The sequence below is a fragment of the Hippocampus zosterae genome, chromosome 17 (genome assembly GCF_025434085.1).
Source record: "Hippocampus zosterae strain Florida chromosome 17, ASM2543408v3, whole genome shotgun sequence".
NCBI lineage: Eukaryota > Metazoa > Chordata > Actinopteri > Syngnathiformes > Syngnathidae > Hippocampus > Hippocampus zosterae.
Window position 1 is genome coordinate 4,574,509 of NC_067467.1, and position 21,416 is coordinate 4,595,924.

Here is a 21,416-nt window from a genome sequence, read left to right on the forward strand (position 1 = left end):
TCGGCCAGCAGTTATGAGGATTCTCTCAGCAGGGTTCAAGTCCCTGGTGCCTCCGCCAACCATTAAGTGGGATCTTTTTTTTTTTTAGGGGGGTTGAAAAATGACTAATCGACGCTTCTCTCCCTCGTAACATTGTCCTCGTTTGCCGCTCTCCAGCCGAGAGGAAACAAACGATGGAGTTTGACAATGAAGCGAGGCAGCAAATGAAGACTAATACGTTTGTGTGGAGCTGAGTCGGCACACGTTTGGATCTCCCGATAATGACTAGGAAGCGAAAGGCTTCAGACGGAGACTGTAACTGCTCTGTGTGCTTGTTTTGTGGCATTTTGCAGCTGTAATTTCGCCTTGTAAATTATTACCTCTGCCAAGCTTAAGTGAGCAAAGCCGGGAGGTAGTCCTTTCACCCCGGTTGGTAGTTAGCAAGCATGATAAGCAAAAACTTATCTCCAAATTCCCAGATCTTAATTTGTAGGTGTCGTTTAAATAATGGGATCGCCACTTCTACTAATGACTGATTGAGAGGGAAGAAATTTCATCTGTGCTGTATGTTTTACATACAGTACATTTGACAATAAAGTTTATCCAATCGATCCAATCCAATCATGACTGCCACTCGAAATAGAGACCCGAGAAATCGGAAGAAAAATCACCCCCAATGCTCCCCACATTAATGTATTTTTTTTTTGTCCACAAAAATCGCAATTTTTAGTGATTTTATTCACTCAATGCACTTTAATACAAACAAAATATATCCTTATTGACTGGACTTTTTGCAGAAGCTTCCAGAAAGGTGTCTGTGTGATTCGCAGTCCCTCCGGGAGGGAGACGAAGCAGTGGCGCGAGGAACTTGCAGGGGGTGGGGGTGGTTTAGGAGGGTGCGCAGAATCCATCAGACATTTTTGATGGACAACTTCCCGCGACGGGTGTCTCATCCCGTCGACCCCGAGGGCGTCGCCCCCTCCAGTGGGGACCGCCATTCTGCTTTGAAGGTTCTCAAAATGGAAGCAACATGGCGGCCTTTTGTTTTTTGCGCGTGGTTCATCTCACGCGTTTCTCACTCTTCCCCCTCTGAGACGTGAGGAATCAACACTTCGTAGGTACATGAAAAAGAGAAGCTGTAACAATTGCGAGGAAAACAAGGAATCTCTGAAGGGTAGTAGAGACCAAGTTGTTTAAGTTGAGTTCAGATCACAATTTTTTGTCTTTTTATTGACAATTGTTAATGACGAATTAATCATATTTTCCAGTTTTGGACACCCTACTCTTGGGGCTTGTTGCTCATTGTAACATTTGAGAATACAGTACTTGGTTAAAAGTGACCAGAAGTGAAATTTTCCTGAGTTGTGTGTTAAATGCCATTTATACCCGCAGTGCGCATCTCTGAAGCCCCACCCGGGGTCATTGTTGTCCTCAAAGACTGTGACCCCACCATCAAGGCTCTCCCGAGTAAAAACACACGCATTAGGATGCTGGGCCACGCGAGCACTTAAGTTACACATATGGGCTCATTTTTGTGTGTTGAAATATATATTCCAGACGTGGCTGCAGCTCAATTTGCATTTCGACATTTTCGCCCGTAGTAAAGAGGTATGACTGTGAACCCCGCAACGCGGAATATCAAAGACGTGCATTAGAATGCTGCAGCGATGGTGGTGAGGGTGAGCGATGATAATAAATTGCATCTGGATGGACGTGGTATCCAGGTAACCAAAAGCCCATCAGCACTTTCTGTGTCGCCGCCGTTGTGTGTCCGACATGAGCTGGAAGGAGATTGACTGACGTCAGTGAGATTGTTTTATAAATTGCCTGTGAGCTTTTCGCCTTGCTTGAAACACACACACGCTCACACTCACACACTTGGGGTAAATATGATGTAAATGTATTTATGCTCAGGGTAAACTCAAACAGTAGCGAACCTGGAAAGTTGAAGAAAAAAAAATTCAACGCCAGTTTCAATGATTAACGCAAAATTGTGTGAGCAAAAAAGACAAGCAGCCATTTTGGCAGTACTGCCTGAAATAATAGCCACCGACGCTAGGTGTTGAACTGATGAGTTGATTAGTGGAAATGTCGACTTTACCTCTTCACAGTGGCAATTATGGCTTGAAGTCAATTAATCACCAATCATTCGTTTTGTCATTTACATGGATGCCCGATCGATGGCTACACGTAATGGATCCCCATAGCAAATTAGCATTAGCTTCAGAATTGTGGAACCCAATCCAAGAATTGAAGAACCCAAGCCGTAAAATTAACACAAAGTTTGGTTTGAGTTCTGCCTAGCCCCGTTGACATTTACAAAAAAAAAAACACATCAAACCAGTTTCTCTGATTGACAAAACTTTGGTGGCCATATTTAGCATGACAAGACACACACACAAAAAGGCTCAAAAAGTTTCAGCCCATGCCTGAAATTGAACAGGATGGTGGACATGTTAAGAAAAAGTGTCTATGTTGTGCCCCCTCAACCCGATATAACCAATTTTACACGTTTGTGTGTAAGTGGGATGAGATATGAATACTGTATTAATTGGCTGTCCAATATGCTTTGATGCCCTCCAGTATTCATTTAATTCCCGGAATTAAAATTTTCAAAGGTGAGCAAAAGTCCCCGGGAGTAGCTTTCATGCAATAATAAGTTAGCAGGACCTCATAGAAGGTAGAACTAATGAAGTGTCAGACGCAGGCCGACCGACCCATCACACCTTGGTATTATTAAAAATGCAGAGAATTGAGCCCTAGAATTTAAGGAAATAGATTAAAAACATAATTATTGTCATGGGGATGAGGTAAAAGCAGCATCTTGTTCTTCAGACGGCTGTCCGAGCTAACAGTGAGTCAGCCTGGTCCCTTCTGTCTTCTCCCACTCGTGCTCTCTCCTCACATACTTTGTCCAGTCGCTTCGAAAACAAATGCTGGCCTCCACTTTTGCACGGTTCCCAAATGAGCAGCCAAGTTCAAGTACTGGGGTCAGGTCAAGAAGTTCAATACGGGACTGAAGTCGAGCGATGCGACACATGTAACGTTTGTCATATTGGTTTGAGTCATTCTACAGCTAAACATAACCTTGGTATCCCTCAGGGCTCCTTTTTAGGACTTGTCGCATTCGGGTTATCATCTCCCCATATCCTTAGGTAAACAGATCATCCAACTCCACCTTGAATTGAAATGATTAATACATGTAGTAGTCATTTTTTTGTGTTTTGTGTTTGAAAAATGGACAGTGACAAAATAACACCGAAAGAGAGAAAGCACCTATATAAAGTGAACACGATTCCTAATGAGCTTCCCTTTTCTCCCCCTTGTTGTTATTGTTTTGTTTTGGGGTTTTTTGGGGGTCATTCCAAGCCCTCCACTCCCCACCGCCCGTCGCTTTATGGCCAAACTGACATTGAATTCAATTTACTTCTTAATTAAATCCCAGACAGGAGTTCAGCTCGGCTTTAAACAAGATCGATTAAGGCGTGGCTGGCAGCGGCGGTCCCAATCTATCCACACCCCCCACTCCCCCAGCCTCGCATCCCCTTGTTTGTGAACAGCAGGCCTGTCTGGGTATAACTTCATGATGAAAGGGGAGCAAAAAAGATGCAGAGCCGCCATCTAATTGGAGAGGAGCACGGCCAAGTCAAAGGCTTTCTCGCTGGCTCTCACTGCGGGGAAAGAGCATTTCAGTTTGAGCAATGGCGAATTGGAGCACAGTCACTTGAGAAAATAACCTGTCGTGGCGTACTGGGGGAAGTGAGAGACGGCGTGCTGGGAGCTTGAAACGGTGGAAAACGTGACCTTCAAGTGGTTACTAGCACCGGGGAGGAGTGGGATAAATAACTAGTTTTAAAATCAGAAATCAAGAATAATGACTGTCATTGTGGATTACATATGACAATTTGACATTTTGGTTCAGACTTTAGCAAGCATCAGGAAACTTGACATGATTGATTTGCTTCCGCGGGCCACGTAAAATGATGTGGCGGGCCAGATCTGGCCCCCGGGCCTTGACTTTGACACCTGTGCTTACATTATGCAACTGTCTTTGTAATAACATAAAAATCAAAAATTAGTTTTTTTTTTAAACCTCAAGGGTTGATTTCCTGCATGTTTTCCAAATGTTTATGTTTAATGTCACCTCTTCTCGCACGCTGAACAAAGCAAAAACCGCAGAATGTTTTCTTCTGGTTGATCGTCTGGCACACATTGAAAGGGGAAAACTCATATTTACGGTAATAGTTTGAAATGTGTCTTTTGTGAAACCGGCACTGGAAGATTTTGAATTCACCCTAATATCGAAGTCAGGATAACAATAAAAATGTGTGGCAGGCCCCAAGTTCTGCTTGTTATATCAAACAACTGCCTCTCGTTTTTCATACACATTCTGGTACGCAGTCTTTTTTCGCCCTTTCTGGGGGATGCAACAAGAAAAGGAGAGGGGGGGGGGGCTAATTAGGGAAAAAGTGTTCTCTCTCTCCTCTTCATTTGAAGTGTTCACTGCTTGCTAACAACATACCCACATCCAGTCCCTTCATGTTTTCCTGCGAGAGGCGGAGTGAGGCTCAAAGTACGATATGGTATTGAGCCTTTTTCACTTTTTGGGGGTGATGTAACATGAAAGGGAGGAAATAGGAAACCTAAATGCTGCTGTAAATTGATAATTTCTCTATTGTGAGACAAATAAAGGTTTTCTTATCTGATCTTATCTTAATGAGACCAATCACGGCTGTCACTGGGTGGCAACTCAACTGCGTGGAAACCAAGCGAATGAACCACTTACACCATCGGTGACTTAAGGTTTTTAGCACTTTAATGTGAATGTTGAAAAAAAAAAAAAAAGCACAGTAAATGCCATTTCATCTGCACATTATACTTGATCATCCACTTGACAAACAAAACAAAGAGCCCACATTTAAATACCACTTTATTCAAATCTGAGTCTTTTCATTTATTTATATATACAGTATATTTATATGTCTATATATATATATATATGTATACTCGTATGCGTGTGTGTGTGTGCATTTATAAATTTTCTGTTGCTGTCCCTTTGTTGAGGTGTTGCAATCTCCGAGGCAAGTCGATCTGCCAAGCGTGGCGATTGCCACTGATGTCTCTTAGTCTCACCACCGGAGGTCTGGCGGGTGCCTATTGCTGCTAATCTGAGCAGGTAGCTCCAGGGCCCCATTCAAGATGCGTTTACTACCCGCCATTGGGTGGGTGTGATGTCAGCTTTGTCGAAGAAGGGGGGTGGGGGGGGGGGGTCGAAGAACCACATCCTCACAATCCAGTCTCACTGAAGATACTTTGAACACGGCACGAGACGGGAGCGCTTTCATGATGGGATAGATAGCAGAAAAGGTGGTAAAGGATGAGCTCTTAGTGCTAAGATCACCGGGGGATTAGCCGGAGCGGCTGCAGTGATCGCGGGCGGCTGGGCTGGCTCGTTGCGAGGCAAAGCGCGGCAGTGGGGGGGTTCACGGACGGGTTATGGCAGGCACCGGGAGGTCACGGGAGGAATATGGTTTGAGGAACATGCCGACGTCTGGTAGGGGTAAGAAGGCTGAAATTGTGGATGTGCTTCTTCCCCGGCATTTGATGGGGACTATCTTTAGCTCGGCAGAAGTGTCGCTTTCCGTAAAGGGGGGCTCCACGTGGTGCCACGAGGCCCTCCCTAGTCTCTAACCCTGAATCTGGCTAATCACAACCCAAACTCCTCATGTCACCAAATTTTTCCTTCATTCTTAATCCTCCCTAACACTAACTCTCCCTTATCTTGACCTTTACACCACTCACCCTAACTCCGAGCTCACATACCCGGATCTTCACTACAACCTGCACCCAACGATTTCCCTTCCTCTAAATGCCTCCCTCCCCTCCCTAACACGAACCCTCTATTAACATTCATTAAAATATCTATTTTATATTGCATTCTTAATGAATGAATAAGAATTAATTGCAGGCAAAACACATTTTTTATCGCTGGGGTATACAGATGGTATGTGTTAGATTGCAATGCCAGCAATGCATTTGAAGGGAGCAAGCCTCTGCAAAGGACAATCGTCTTTTCTTTTTTTTTTTTGTATTTATTTTTTTTCCAAGGGGGAAAAAAAAAGCTCCAGTCAGCAGATATACACCATCATTTATTAGGTTCTCTCTCGGCCAATGCGGCATACTTTGCCCCGATTTCTTTTTTTTTTTTCTTTTCCTGCTGATTCTGCTTCAACACCACAAAGCAAACGGAGGCGTAATTGTCAACAAAGTTGGACTAATAAACACAAAGCAAGCAGTCACATGTCGAGTCAGGGTATGATTTTTCTGGTAATTGGATTACATTTTGATATATTTTCCCTATAAGTTTATTATTTTGGTCATGGTTATTGAATGGAGCCAATGAGACAATCCCTCACCTCGAAGACGATTTTCTTTTCCTTTCATGTTCGAATTAAAACCCAAATGGTTAGCAGACGGTAAACCGAAAGTAGCCGAAAGTCCATCCTAATTCATCGCTGCGTTGTGCGTTGCCCTCTGCCATTGTTTATGACACACGTCAGCCGCCGGCCATTTATCTTAATGAGAGCATTTAACTCACAGCTGAACTTGGACCCAAAACATCCCTGGCGTAAACGTCCCGCCAGCCATCGAGGAATACGTCCGGGCCCCATCGGTGAAAGCTTAATTAGTTCGAAAGGAGATTAAATTAGACACAATTATTATGATAATATTTTCATTTTCTGGCTGATAACGGGAGAGTGAGCGTTTGCGAGCGAATGTGTTTGTCGGGAGAGAGCAATCTCATTGGGTCTCGCAGTCCAAGTTATCTAGGCGTGAAATCACAAATCCTGACGGCAACAAAAGACCGAGCCGCGTTCTCCGTGACATCCTTTTTTAATTATAGGAGCTGTTTGCGGTGGGTTTCCTGTGTCTGTCGCCACCCTTTCACCAAATTTTATTTTCGGAACATACGTGCTATAAAATAGCCCAAAATAGCCAGCCAGCGTTCTGTTGGCCTGCCCAGAAAGAAATCCAGGGGGACAGGTGGGCCGTATTATTTGTATATGAGGTAAAAAAAATAAATCCATAAATAATGTTGATGTCAAATGAAATTAAATGACACATTTTAAATATTTGTGTATTAATAATTCAATTTGAATTGGTGAACCACTATTTAATCAAATGAATTTTAAAAATATGTAAATATATATACATATTATTTTAGGAACATTTTCATCTTCTTAAAATGTTCAACAAATTATTACATGAAATAAATGATTTTTTTAAAAAGTCTATTAATGCAACAGATAGCACAGGACTTGTAAGTGCTTGGTGGGCTGCCTCCTTCTGGCTGGGGAGCCGGCGGCAAGTCACCTTTCAAGATATTACCACGCGTTTAACACCGGGAGTGACCAAAATGTTTCCAGAAAGAGTATTTTTGCACGATACATTCAACCGGAGGGAACTAAATGCTCAAATTGTTCTGTTGGCACGCGACTTTTTGTCTTTTTGACACGATTTCATAGTGTGAAAAGGTTCGGGGGGCAATGAGGGCTGGGGTTCGAGGGAACTCTCATGTCAGAGGCAGGACAGCGGTTGTGTGAAATGAGATGGCAGAAAAAATCCTGGGGTGGGATGATACGTTTCGAATTCTTGGAGCATCCAATGTCATCCAACTTCTTTGAGAAAGGCACAGGCTGATAAATCCCGGATCTACTGTGCTACGCCAATTTCGCAGAAGCTCCTTATGCGATAGGGGCTCGCGGTAAAGCCGGACTCTTCATGCGGGTGGACGGTGCAATGTATTTGAAGGGCGGTGACGGGACTGACGAGGGTTGAGGTAAGAACTTGTGTGTTGACGCTGACGTTCTCTACCGCTTTGGGAATGACCCTACCGGACTGCCACGTGATGTGCATATGTATATTGTTTGAGTTTTGCATATATTACTCCAGTCAGGCTACACAGTGGCATCGAAAAACAACCCGTGAAACAACCCCCCCCCCCTGGCCCCCTTCTTCCCCTCCTACACAAGTCCCCTACCCTGAGGGCAAATAGGGCATCTCGTTGTGGTAGTTGTAGTCCGGGCAGACTTTCTGAACCAGGCGATAGTCCGTGCTGTAAAACGAAATGTAGATGCAGATGACTTTGAAAGGCTTTGAGCAAATCCAGGATACGTGGCTCTGGATCTGCTCCTGGAAGCAGGTCTTGGACGGGTCATAGTTGCACAGCGAGGTGCGCTTGCTGCGGTCCACCTTCTCATAGTCCACGCGGCAGTTGAAGATCTTGGAGTCCTTGGGGTAGACCACACTCTGGCGCTCCAGGTCGAACTCCACCGCTTTGACGGGCGGCACCAAGCTCACTGAGATGTTACCCTGGCCCGTTGAGTTGTGGCGGAAGTAGACGCTGAAGGTGCCGTTGCCGTGGTCCACAATCTTGCCGGTGATGAGCAGATTCAGCCGCACCGTCTTGATGTTGGAGTAGAAATCCCCCCAGCCGAACATCTTTTTGAACTTGCCCGTCTTGACGATGGGCCGCCGCTTGACCCGGGAGCCCGAGGTATCTTGTTTGAGCAGGTCACCGCCCAGCATCTCCCAGAACTCCTGCTTGGAAAACTCCTGCTTGGAGAAGGCGGCCGGCGTGCGGTAGGGCAGTTCCAGCGAGGTGGCGTTGGCGGCCCGCCCTCTGCCATGAAGCATCCAGCGGCTCAGTGGCGAGAGGGTCGCCTGGCTGCTCAGGAGGCCCACCGTCTTGGAGGAGTCTCCCGAGGTGCTCTTGGCGCTCGAGGAGTCGTCCTCCTGACTCAGGGCCACCTGGATACCAAGCGGGACAACGGACGGAGAAACGCGGTTAGAGCAAAGTCCAGCAACTTGAGTCAGACCCACGCTAGCAAATTTAGGACCTGCTTGATCTTGAGTTTGCTTGAACTTGCCAGTTTACATTTGAAAATGTTTCAACATACCCTTATTGTTTTGTTTTAGAAAGTTTTGGGGGCGGGGTTTTGGTACCGTTCGCAACCCGCAATTCAGCTACGATGCCTAGTGCAGAGGCCAACTCATGAAACGGATATTTTGTGTGGCCCGGGAAGATTGTATGAGCTGGCGTATGTCTTGAATTGATTTATTTCAAATTTTGTCGCATTGTTTGATTTCTCCCACAGTAACTTGGGACGATTTTCAAACTTGAAAACTTGAGGCTAAATTTTTCTATTATCATTTTAATTTGACTTGACTTTGTCTCGTCGGCCTTGCGTCTTGCATCACCTTCAGCCACTTGTCATGTCCGGATGTTCCTTACGTTGTCTCGACAGTCTGTTTGTATTCAGTTACCTGTTTTCCATTCGTTGCCTAATGTCACGTGTCCTTGTGTTGTGTCAGCCGTCGTCCGTGGCGGTGAGTTTGTTTCTCGTGTTTTTTTGTCACTTTGTATTTCAATTGGCTAGCACGTTGCGTTATACGGTTATGAGCTGTGCCGCGCTGGCCCATTACTTTTTATTTGCCCGTTTCTTCTGATATTCCCCTTGTAGTCCTGCCTTCCTTGCCTGCTTCCTTGCACTTGGGTCCACCTACCTCGTTTGCCTGCACACCACTCGGGCAAACACCCACTTTGCCCAAAGCGTGACAATGTGACTTACCTTCGGTTATTAGCAATGGGCTAAGGAATGCGGCATGAAAATAAATTACAGATTTAATCAATATTTAATTTACCGTTCTCACCTCCCGTGGAGGTATCGGTGACATTTGATCAATGTGATACTGTATAACGTGTATAAATGGTACAATCTTCGCGGGTATTGCATTCTTTTGTTTAGATCGGCTGCAGGGGGGGGGGGGGGGGGGTACAGACAATCTCTGGTGTGAGTTATTCCCAGAACACTCCTGCAATGGAATGCCGGCGATGCCCTGAGGGATCCTGCAATTCATTCAGAGACTAAAAAAAAAAAATCTGAAATTCAAGGTCCGTTAGCCTCGCGGGGTCGATATATCCGCCAGGGTGGGCTATAATCCTGTTAAACAATAAAGCTGTGCTATTAAGAAACGCTCTCCAAAGGAGTTTCTCACACGTCGATGAACCCCGTCCGCAGGCGCATTTACAAATCTTCATCCGAGGCAGCGCAGTAAAATGCTCATAAAATTGATCTTTCAGGTTTATTTTTTCCCCCCACCTCTCGTAGGTTGCAGCCTTTAGCATACGTCCGTTTGCAGTGTTGATGACCTATCACGTATACAGTGAAGCTCTTGGTTGCCTGCGCTATTTACGAGTTAGCCTGTTAGCTCAGTTTTGCAGCCTGGTTTCAATTTGCCTGAATGGACAAAATCTTAAGACAAAATCAGTAGTTGCAATCACTGTGTGTATTCTGGATCGGAGTACCATACAAAAAACAAAACAAAAACACATTAATTAAACTTAAACCCGCTTCCTTAAAATCTGCTTCTTGGGTTTGTTCTTTTAGCAACCAGAAAATTCCATTTGTATGTCTGAATTTAACAACAGAAGAACCCCTAACACTTTGTAACCGGGAATGAGCGAGCTAGAAAAGGTCACTCGAAGATCATCCTTTCTTCCTTGAACTAAAACCCAAAAAGAAACAAACTCGCAGTTTCATACGATGCGCAGGGGAAGCCGTTTATCGCCTCAAAATATTTGGGTTTGGAGCATCAAAGTGTTGGAAGACGTGCAAGTGGGGTACAAAGGGAGAAAGCCTTCAAATCCAATTAGCACATGCAGTCTTTTAATTAAAAGAGGAAAAGTGGCGGCCGAGAGATGAGACATCGACGCTGCGCTCAGCAGTGGCTTTTTAAACCGAGTGTGAACGCCCCAGCAGAGTAATGGTGGATTATTCCACCGTAATGATCCATATTAGCAGGTCATTTGCGTCGAAAGCTGTTGTGATGGCGCCGTCCTCTGGGAGCGGGTTGTGCATTTTCTCACTAAAATGTTAAGTGATGCAAATACAAACAGGTGCGTGTGGTAAAAGAGTCAGGGGGGGGGGGGCGAGCGATTCAAACAGACAGATGGGCCACTTTTAGAAAAACGTAATTGTGTAGAGCTATATAAAAAGTTTTTAAAAATTGAATTCTACTTGAGATACAAGCGCTGTATGATAGCAAGTGACTCAAGTCAATTCACAACAAGCAGCAATTTGGCGGATGATTTTAGTAAATATTCTAAAAACAAATAGTCTACGAGGTGTTTACTGCCACTCTTAGCTGGAGGCTCCTGTCAAACACAACATAAAACAAAGAGAATTACATGTTTATTTCGCACAGCTACAGTACGTAGCCTTCGCTAGGCCAACGTTAGCTGAACGCTAATGACTTGGCTCAGCCCCAATCGCAGCTCGTTCTAATCAAGTCATATCAGCGGTGAGAAACAAGTATTGCCAAGATATGTCCATAAATGCGTCGTCAAGAATTGTGTGCTCACGACCACTTCATCCATCACTGAATAACAAGTGCCATATGCGTATGTGTGGGCCATATCTAGCCCGCAGGCCTTACTTTGCTCACCCCGGGATTAGCAGGTATGTTGCATGTAATGCGCCACCGGCCGCGATGATGGCATCTAATGGGACACGTTTTGTGAGTCCTCACCTAAATGATAAGCGATGCAAATATAAAGTGTGCGTGTGTGGATATGATGCCGCAATACATTATGCATGCGTCTCCGTATGTGCTCCGCTTCCATCTACTATCTTAAAAGCAGCAGCTTCCTCAGGGATGATTAACTCAGATTCGTTTCTATTCCGCCGATCCGAGGCGGCCGGCCGGATTAGTTCCGACGCGCCGCGGACGGCGGGCTGCTATCGATTTTCTGTCTTGCCGGAAAAAAAAACCCTCAGGATTTCCTCTCGTAACAACAGCGAGGAATTCCCGCCGTTTTGCTCTTTGGTCACAGATGAGAGGATTCCCACTTTTTTTTTTCTCCCCCGTTATTCTTCTGTAATCTCAATTTCCGGGAGGCATGGCCTGTCCTCTTAATACCTGTCAATCAAATGGCTCTGACATGAAGTCATAACCAGACTGTGGTAAAAAAAAAAATTGTAGTTCCTTGTCTTAGGAGGGCCCCGTTTATTTTATTTTCTTTATTTATTTTATTATCGCAGTTGCGATTAGTTTGTTTTTGTGCGTGAAGACTACAAATGTCATCTTGTTGGAGAGTTAACCAATGTTTTACAGCATCAGGTCTTTTAAAAGTGAATATCAGTTTGACTTGGTGTCTGTCGTCAAAATTGCTTTGATTGATTCTCACGTATCACTCCCAAATTTGGGAAAGGTGGGTTTTCGTTATCCGTAACCAATCATCGTCAACATTATAAAGAATAAAGTCATGAAATATTTAATTCTCACCCTACTGATACAAATTAAGTTTTCCAACCATATTCAAATTTCTCGCAGTGTACCAGTATATAATTTTTCTTCAGAACATCATTTTGCTCCGAGCTGTTTTTTTCTCGCATTTTTATAAGGGACTGTGCCGACATTTTTAGACTTCCTCGATTTCTGGAGTACAGTGTCATCATTCCTCGCGGAGTCTCCGAGGAAGAAGCAGAATAATGGGCTTTGTATGAGAACAGCCGTATTTTTCCTCTAAGTAGAGTTTAATTCGCCTCCCGTGCTTTTGTCTTTCATTTGCATGTGTTTGAAGAGTTTCCATCCTAGCGGAATGCTGAATCATCTTAAAAAAGGGTCGCCGCTGTGGCCCGACACCTATTTTTTTTATTGTTGAATATTACAACGGGCATTACTTTTATGCTTTTACATCCTTCCGTAAAGAATGCACACGACTACAACTTTGTCGCCACTTTGCATTTGAGCGTGGCAGGGGGAGTATATGAGGTGTTAAGATTTAACCATCAGCAGCACGCTTTCTAACTTTCACTTGTGCACTGTAAGCAAAATGCGATGGGACGGATTGCTTCATGTAGAAATGCAAAGAGTGGAGAGCAGATCTCTAACAGGACTCGGACAATACTCGTCTGATTTGTATTATTTCTTTAACATTTCCGATAAAAAAAAACTTGTGTGCAATAAACTAACTCCAAACTTAAACTTAACTCCAATGACATCCAAGAGGCTTTTCTTCGTTAGCTAGTTAGCCTATCTTCTTCTCCCCTTTTCCGTTTTTGGGTGGTGTGGAAGCCCTGTGGCACATTGTTGCCACTCACAGGTCATTCTGGGTACTGCACCAGTTTTTTTAGTTTTATTTTAACTGGTCTTTGAATGTGCTGGGCTTTGGTGGTCACCTAGAGCAATGTTACGTACATGTTTGTTTATTACATATGACACAACTCTCCACCAAATAAAATACGAAGGACCTCGTGGCAATTTACCCACAGATTTACTTCGAATGAAACCGGGCCTGTTTAGTTGGCAGTGAAAAATTCAGTTGTATGAATGAAAACGGCTTGTCACACTTGGCTCACCTGAAAATAACGGTTACAAACGGTACATTTACCACTCACTAAATTGGTGAGTCACTGTCAAAAGATGATTTTCTACAAGTAAATCCCACTTTTCACAGGAGATAGAACAGCGCCCCGCTTTGAAACACAAAAGTGTGATATTTCTAATGTGCCTTGGCTCATTTCAGTTTGACTAACACTCCCTCGACTATGCGAATACACATTGTTGTTTGTGTCTGTGGGCTACGGTTTTGCCATTTGTCACATGCGGTGAGGCTTCCCGCAAAAGACGCGAGGCAGGTGGCGACGTGTCCGTTGCTGGCAGTAATTGCGAGTCATTCAGCCTGAGTGATCGGCGGCCCCCGGGCCCCTATACTCTCTGCGGGGAGCGCAATCTCCCCCGGCCCTCCCCCAGCCCCGGCTGGCGATTACCAGCCTGTTACTGTGACAGCGACAGCGCTTTAACGCCACTTCCCGCGGCTTGCGGGGTCACGCTCGGCATAAAATAGCACGGGCGGGAGAGGAAACGTTTAAGTGGGATCTGAGCCATCATTTCTGCTCAAGCAGGTGATGGCTGACACGCCAGAGTGTCAACCAGTATAACATGCTCCATAATTATCACATTATTTGGTAATTAACTATAACTGTCGTGCAATTTAGTTTCATACAGGGTGGGAGTTCGTTTCAGATGTTCGAGCCCTCTTTGGGCTCTTTTTTCACCTCGTTAGTGTGTACTGTATTTCTGAACCTCAATGTGTCTCTTCTACTGTCTAAACATGGAAACGGATGCTCCAGTTCGCACCGGCTCGGAGCCATGGCTCCTGTTTATAGTTGTAATTGGCTGCTAGCGCTACATGCTAACACAACGATAGCTACCAGAGCGTGACCGGATAGTGAAATGAAGACGTGTGATGGGCTGCGACAGAGCAAGAAGGAGATCATGTCAAACCCGTCTTTGCGTCTGTCGTTGGGTCTGTCCCCAATAAGATGGACAAGCTCACTGGGCTGTCACGAGAGGGACCTTCCCGACGCGAGCCTGCGAAATCGTCGCTGGCAACGCGGTCACTGGACAAGTCTTGAAACCAATGTTGTTTTTGAAACTATAAATTTCACCTTTGTGGCGACTAGGGTTGGGTATTGAGTCGAGTAGAACCAGAACTGTTATTCCGTTTTTTTCCTAGATTATAAAAACTGCCCAACCCGAACGTTGAATAGGAAATGTGTGTGCATGCGACTGGCAACATTAACGCACGGGACACTAAGACTAGGCGGCCCGGTAGTCCAGTGGTTAGCACGTCGGCTTCACAGTGCAGAGGTACCGGGTTCGATTCCGGCTCCGACCTCCCTGTGTGGAGTTTGCATGTTCTCCCCGGGTCTGCGTGGGTTTTCTCCGGGTGCTCCGGTTTCCTCCCACATTCCAAAAACATGCGTGGCAGGCTGATTGAACACTCTAAATTGTCCCTAGGTGTGAGTGTGAGTGCGAATGGTTGTTCGTTTCTGTGTGTCCTGCGATTGGCTGGCAACCAATTCAGGGTGTCCCCCGCCTACTGCCCGAAGACAGCTGGGATAGGCTCCAGCACCCCCCGCGACCCTAGTGAGGATCAAGCGGCTCGGAAGATGAATGAATGAATGAATGACACTAAGACTAAGGTGCCAAACATGCATGTGGCAGAACTTAGTAAAAAATAACAAATAGTTACAATGAAATAATTTATTTAACAAATCTGCTCAGTGCAACACATCATGAAATAATAAATAATTGCTATGCAGTAGTTGAGTTAATGATTTCCAGTCTGTATGTCGCTTCACATGTCCATCAAAGGAGCAAATGAAGTGATTGAGGCTGACGGTGTGCCCGGTGAGAGCTGAAAAGCTGGTCCTGCTCGCCCGGTCCCGGGGAGCAAAATAAGTGCTCGCTTTTCGTTGCCGTCGCGCTCAAATCTTCATCTCTAATACGACATCAATTTTTCATTAAAGAGCGGCGCAGCTCAGATGTCTTAAGTGTCGGCCTGGCCGCTTTATTCGCTTTTCTCCCGCGCGTCTAATAAGCTCGCCATGGGAGCTCTCCCATGTTACACGATTAAAAGTCAGAAAAACGGCTTTTGCCCTTCGAACGGATTATTCCTTTGCATTGCGTGCAGGAGAAAAAGGTAATTTCAGTCGAAACATTTGACTCCTAATGAATCATTCATTTTTCCTTACTCGGAGGGGTTGGGGGGTTAACGCACCTTGTCATTTTCAACTCTTCACCCGCCATTGTGCGGTCCCCGAAGACCGAGTCGTTTTGCATGCTCGGCAGGGCGACTGCTTCTGAATCGGCTATCACGGTGATACGATATCGATCAGTCGTCGGAGATCGGGAAGGGACGACAGCGGGGTCTGTCCCCTGATGGGAAGCGGTTTTCAACGACACTACGGCTGCCTGCTGACTTCTAAAATTCAACGTATTTTCACAAAATTCACTTAGTCTACACGTCTTCCTTTTGAATCCCATTGAGTCATGCAGCAGGTGAACGCAACCGTTATGCTAATGGAGACGTCCTGCCCGCCGGCTAAAACTGTCTGATTCATGCACAAGCACCGACTTGATGCTGACCGAATCGCACACGCCCCAGAGTAGATCGGGCGCCAGCCGACTGCTTGCACCCCCGTCGGCCTTCCGCAAGCTGAGGTGTCACCACATAAGCAGAGTAGCTTTTGAAAGTCACATTTACACCCCTGTTGGCCTGTTGAGTTCAGTTCCACACGCTCGGCTCCATATTGCATTGACATCATAGCTTGGCTCGGAAAACTTATTGCAATTCTGGAATTCCTGAGTCGGAATTTGTCTCAAAATACAATGCCACCCAATTTTATTTCATTCAGGAAGCCTGATATCGTCTAGCTTTTTTTTTTTTTCTTCTTGTCACCTGGCTCTTGTCACCATCCATCCATCCATTTTCAAATGCGCTTATCCTCACAAGTGTTGAAGCCGACCATAGCCGCTGGCCAATCGCAGACAACATTGTTGCTGTTGCCCAAAATCGACTTCATGTTCCTGAATGTGGATCCTTGTGGCTAATTTTGTGCTTCCTTTAAATAATAGATATGCCCAGTCAATTTTGTGTAGATCTATGAAATATATTTTTTTCTGGAGAGTGTACCTGTAGTTGTTTTAGAATTGTTGCATTTAGAGCATGAAGGGTGAACCACAGTGCATCGTCTCGTAGCCTCAAGGGGAAACCAAGTGGGTGTAACTTCCACCAGGGAATCGTAATTAAAACCGCTCTCTCCTCGAAGATATCATAAAAATCCACAGCAGATCTTCGATGTGGAAGTTGTGCACACACGACCTCTTACTGCCCTCCTCGTGTTTGGACAGAAAGTAGACTGCTGTCAGCACCATTTAACGGCCAAAGACCGACCTCCTCATCTTTTCGAGTTGATCAGGCCTGCCTCAAAGCAAGCCTTGCCAATTAAAGCGGCGGCGCTCAGTTGGATGGCTGACTTTTAAGAGGTGCTCTGGGATTCCTGTGAGCGGAATTGAGGATATATGGAGCGGCGACAACAATTATTTTGAAAAGACCATTTGAGCCGTCTTCCGCGGTGCACATGACAGCAGCCGCTCCGGGTCGTAACGTATGTGCAGAAAGAATAGGTATGGATATATAGTTCACGCATCAAACTCTCAGAGCGCTCTGGTTGGGAATAACTGACGTATACTGTAAAAATGTGTGGACTGAGTAGCACTGCCCTTGTGGATTGCCACTCGTTTTCTACTGTAGCGGAAAGTAATTGTGAAATTTTTCCGCAGAGTATAATGCAAAATCTGGTGGGCATGGTATGCAGCCTTGTGGAACACCACCACTTGTCTCCTGTAGCAGCAAATGCTGTTGACATTTGTAGATCATAAAGGTTTTTTTCCCCCTTTTTTTTAATATGAGCCTTGTAAGATTGAGTTTGCTGCCTGATTTGCAGTAGAGACCTAAAATATATTAAATTTATTCACACAGAGTTTCTGGGAATATTATTGAATGCTGATTGGCCGCCTTGGTTGTTTCGTGTATTTATATCTTGATTGATTTGATTTATTTTAATTCCGCTAGTTCCTCAAAGTCAGGATTTATTTGTTTTAAATGATGGCTTCATTAAAAATAACTCTGGCTGCAATTTGCGATAAGAGTCAAACAAGCACATTAAATTGCCTTTTTGGTTCTGGTACAAACTGTTCTGTTTACCCCCGCTGAACTCAAAACCAGCAGCTTTAATTAAGGACGGAAAGTAGAAATATAAAAATAAATACACTCGCTCTCCATGAGCTTTCCTTCTGAATAAACTTTTGCTGATTGAAAGATTTCAACATTGAATACCCACTTTGGTTAAGTAACATGTTTTAATAAAGGACAACTCCTTTTTCAAAGAGGATTTCAACAGACACATTGAAATTGGGTAGGAACTGCGTAGACATAATACATTGGCCACTGAGCTGAATATTTAGCATACAGTACAATATCGGTTTCAAACTTGTCACTGCTTTGCGTCGATATTTTGGATGTTTATCATTTTGGATCCTCATGTAGCTAATTAAGCAGTCTATTTTCTGAAATCGTGATATTGTCCACTTGTACCAGCGCAATGTCCCTGGCATCAGTGTTGTTGTTGTTGTTGCAAGAAGGAATTCTTCAATTGAACCTCAGTGCAGGTGTACCTAAAAAAGTGTCTACCGAGTGTGTATTTTGCGACCATTTGCAGAAGGTCCCGAGCGAGTCACGGTTTCCCTTTTCTCTCTCTCTCGGGGGAATTGCACACCATTGCGACAGAAAAGATTGAATTTTAAATCATCCGCTTTTTAATTACACTTTTCTTTTCCTTAACTGACTCAATTCATTAATTGCTCCATAATTCATCAATGTCATGGAGCTAATGAATTGCTCATGATCCCCTGCTGATGTGCTCTTTCTCCCCCCCCCCCTCTTGCATGCATGGAAAAAAGGGGCACAAATAATGACTGATAATCTTATCACGTGAATGTGTTTGTGTGTAGTCTGCCATTTTTTTTTCAATACCTGAATATTCACACCCCTCCTTCTTCTTCTGAGTGCCCCCCCAACCCACCCCCCCGCCCCATTCCCCTTGGTTTTCCGTAATGAGGCAGCTGAGCCCGCGGGCTTCCGAGCAAGAAAAGGAGGAGGATGTTTTCAACTTCCCTCGTGTGACTAAAGAGCTGATTTCTCATTAAAGGCAAACTTTATTTATTTATTTATTGTTTTGTGCGTGTGTGCAAGCGCACATGAAAGGCGAGCGGGTGCGCCCGATTGAAGAGAAGCAAGGGGGTTTGAAAATCATTTGTGACATCTTTCCTATTGCATCACACAGACAAACCAACCACAATTTGCCTAAAAATGGTGGAGCACCTCAACCCCCCACATCAATTCCACGTAGCAGCAATCAAGTTGGTAGGCTTGTTCATCGTCATCATTTTGATGGCGGCACGGACACTTGGATTGTGTGGCATTTGAGTTTGGGTCAAAGCATGTAGGCGAAGCTTTTCATCACGCGCTGTCAATCAGAGAAAAAAAAATCATTCAGGGGCATGATGTTTTTCAAATGCAGTACCCCAACTTCAAGTGATGTTGGCATCTCTATCATAAATGGATCCAGCCACATTTAAGCCTGAAAACACAACAGAAAATTTGTCATTTTGATTTTAATTAAAGCGACTATTCTGGATTTGGAAACCATTTTCTGTGCGTCCTTCAAAGGTCAACTTATTGCCTAGACTTTGTCTGTTGGCCACCTAAATTCAATTTAGCCTTCCAAACAGATGGACGATGCTAAATAATGAAGAATCTGAGTGTTGGCCATAGCGTGTGGGCGTTGTGGCGTACGGGTGACTCGCCATAAAACATGGAAGTGGAATCATCAACTCCCAAGTTGTCCTGTGTTGGAAGCTGATGAGAGTCATTGGCGCCCTCTGGTGGCAGTAAGTGGCACGGCATCAATTCAGTCCTCTGTTGCTTCAGATCAAAAGTACGATCGCAGGTAAACACGAGCACCCCGAGTGCCCTTTTGAATATGAATTTGAAGTCACCTCAATTCGCCATGCCTTTAAGTTGATATATTCATGCAAGAAGTGCCAAGAAGAAAAAAAAAGGTCTGATAGGGTCACATTGAACCTCATTCATAAGTAATGCAGAGTGTGACTAAAAGCAGACGATGTGGCAAAAACGAGCAGTCACACACTTCTTCGTGTGGCATCCTGTCACGTTTCTTGACTTTATCAGTCCGTTTTGAGTCATTTCTTTTTTTATAGTTTTCAAACTTATTTTCTTGATGTAAATTTTGTTTGTTGTACAATTTGTTTATTTTCATAGTCAGCATCGTAGAAGAACCCACACTTTGTCACATCCCATCCATCGATCTTCCTGCCTGTCCTTCACGACTTTTGAAACTAATCGCCAACTAATCAATTCGTTTTGAGCCGTTGCTTAAATTAAATTTGTCCAAATCCTCTGATTTCAGCCTCTCTGCAGTAATTACGTTCGTATTTCTGTCGTGCTTCATGAAACGCTGACGGCTTTTGCAAGCATCTGCTTTTACTTGGGAACATTTGAATACAAAATAAAATGCGATCCTGTGATTTGATATTTATTTGATGGGACGTTCGATGAATAATCGCTAGTGGCAGTTCGACTCTAGACTAATTGCAGACCAATCTCTGGAATCTCGCATTTCTGATTGGCTGCTACAGCTGCGACTTTGCAATGGTGTTCACCTGTGAGCCACCGGGGCCAAACGTGCTTATTTTTGTAATGTGAGAGGAAAGTTTATTTGTTTTGTTTTTTTAAATATGATCCGTCCATTCATTAAAAAAAAAATAGTTCTTGCTTTCATTAGCGTGGCAGCCGGCATGCATAATCGGCAAATGACCTTTGACCCTTACGATCATACCTACAAACAAAATGTAGCAGGAAACCAGCGCAAAACACCAAAACATTCAAACTCCTTCCAGAAATGTGCCCAGATTTGAAACCAGGATCCTTTTGACTGCGTGACAGACGTACTTGCCATCTCCAGTTCACCCAATAGGCATGTTTTATTATTTTTTTTTAATGCGGCATGAAGTCGTAGTACCCGCAGAAAAATCATGCAAGCATGAAAACTCAAAACCCAGAAACTCTCGAAAACCCAGAAACGTACTAATCACTCAAGCCACCGTGTTGGCTGTTTCCGATCATTTGTTTTTTTTGCGACGTGGTGTTAGGAACTAATTTCAGGATAGAATCGATATTTGGATGTGGTCTGTGTTCAAATATTTCTACTTGTGTGCAGTGATTTTTGAAAACAGACAGTTCTTGAAGTCTTCGGCATGTATTCTGCCCTCGTGGTGATTGTGATCGATCCGCACGGAACTTTTTAGTCAATTTCAAGCAGGCACGTCTTTGTGTGCATCATTAGGACCCCATTAAATCCCCCCCCACCCCCCACCCCCCCCCCCCCCCGAGTGTGACTTTGTCTTCCTTACCAAACAAGCGGTTCCGTTGAGGAGCAGCAGGATGAAACCGCGCATTGTTCCGCCACGCTTGAAAAGCCACAACTCTTCCCTCCTAATTATTTTTTTGACAAATCAATAAAATAAAAAACAAAAAGAAAAGAAAATCAACTCCCGCTTCCTCCTCCTGCCCGTCGACTCGTTCTTCTTCACGAGCCTTCGACGCGGGGTCCGTCCCGGCCGGCGCGCCGTCCCGTCATGTCCGGTTTTTCGTTGGGACTCGCTCTCGCAGCCTTTCTTTCAAGTCTTTCTGGCTGTCAAAAAGTCCGGTTACCTGTGACTGAGGAATTCCGTGCCGTTATCATCCATGGCAAGAGATTCCGGAGTCGTGCGCATCCTCGAAAAAGCTGCGAATAGCGATGATGGGTTGACGCGCAGCCTCCGACTCCGACTGAGCCTTGTGCTGAGCTTGAGAGGAGCCGACACTCGTTTTAACACCTCTCTCTCTCTCTCTCTCTCTCCCTCCCACTTGCTCTCTCTCACTTTCTCGTTGCTTTCCCGCC

The 21,416-nt window shown here is 44.7% G+C and overlaps 2 protein-coding genes across 6 annotated transcripts in view; one reads left to right on the plus strand and one right to left on the minus strand.

Moving 5' to 3' along the window:
• Positions 1–21,416, plus strand: part of LOC127590068 (uncharacterized) — a 164,151-nt gene that overhangs the window by 82,726 nt on the left and 60,009 nt on the right. The window lies entirely within an intron of this gene.
• On the minus strand, positions 4,778–21,353 carry LOC127590067 (neurexophilin-1). 2 transcript variants are annotated; one of them, XR_007959540.1, is made up of 3 exons: positions 20,887–21,353; positions 6,614–8,790; positions 4,778–6,572 (listed from the first exon to the last, which is right to left on the minus strand). XR_007959540.1 is itself a non-coding variant. In XM_052049492.1 (2 exons), the coding sequence occupies exons 1-2, from the start codon at positions 20,929–20,931 to the stop codon at positions 8,017–8,019; spliced, it is 819 nt and encodes a 272-aa protein (XP_051905452.1). In that variant the 5' UTR covers positions 20,932–21,353; the 3' UTR covers positions 4,778–8,016. The 2 variants fall into 2 exon arrangements, 1 of the variants encoding a protein (XP_051905452.1); XM_052049492.1 differs by having other exon boundaries at positions 4,778–8,790.

What these genes read in the sequence shown, in the direction of transcription:
- LOC127590067 (XM_052049492.1), bottom strand. Translation starts at nt 20,931, where the DNA reads ATGCGCGGTTTCATCCTGCTGCTCCTCAACGGAACCGCTTGTTTG. An exon ending in TCAACGGAACCGCTTGTTTG is followed by an intron (nt 8,791 to 20,886) that starts GTAAGGAAGACA and finishes CTTGGTATCCAG; the next exon opens with GTGGCCCTGAGTCAGGAGGA.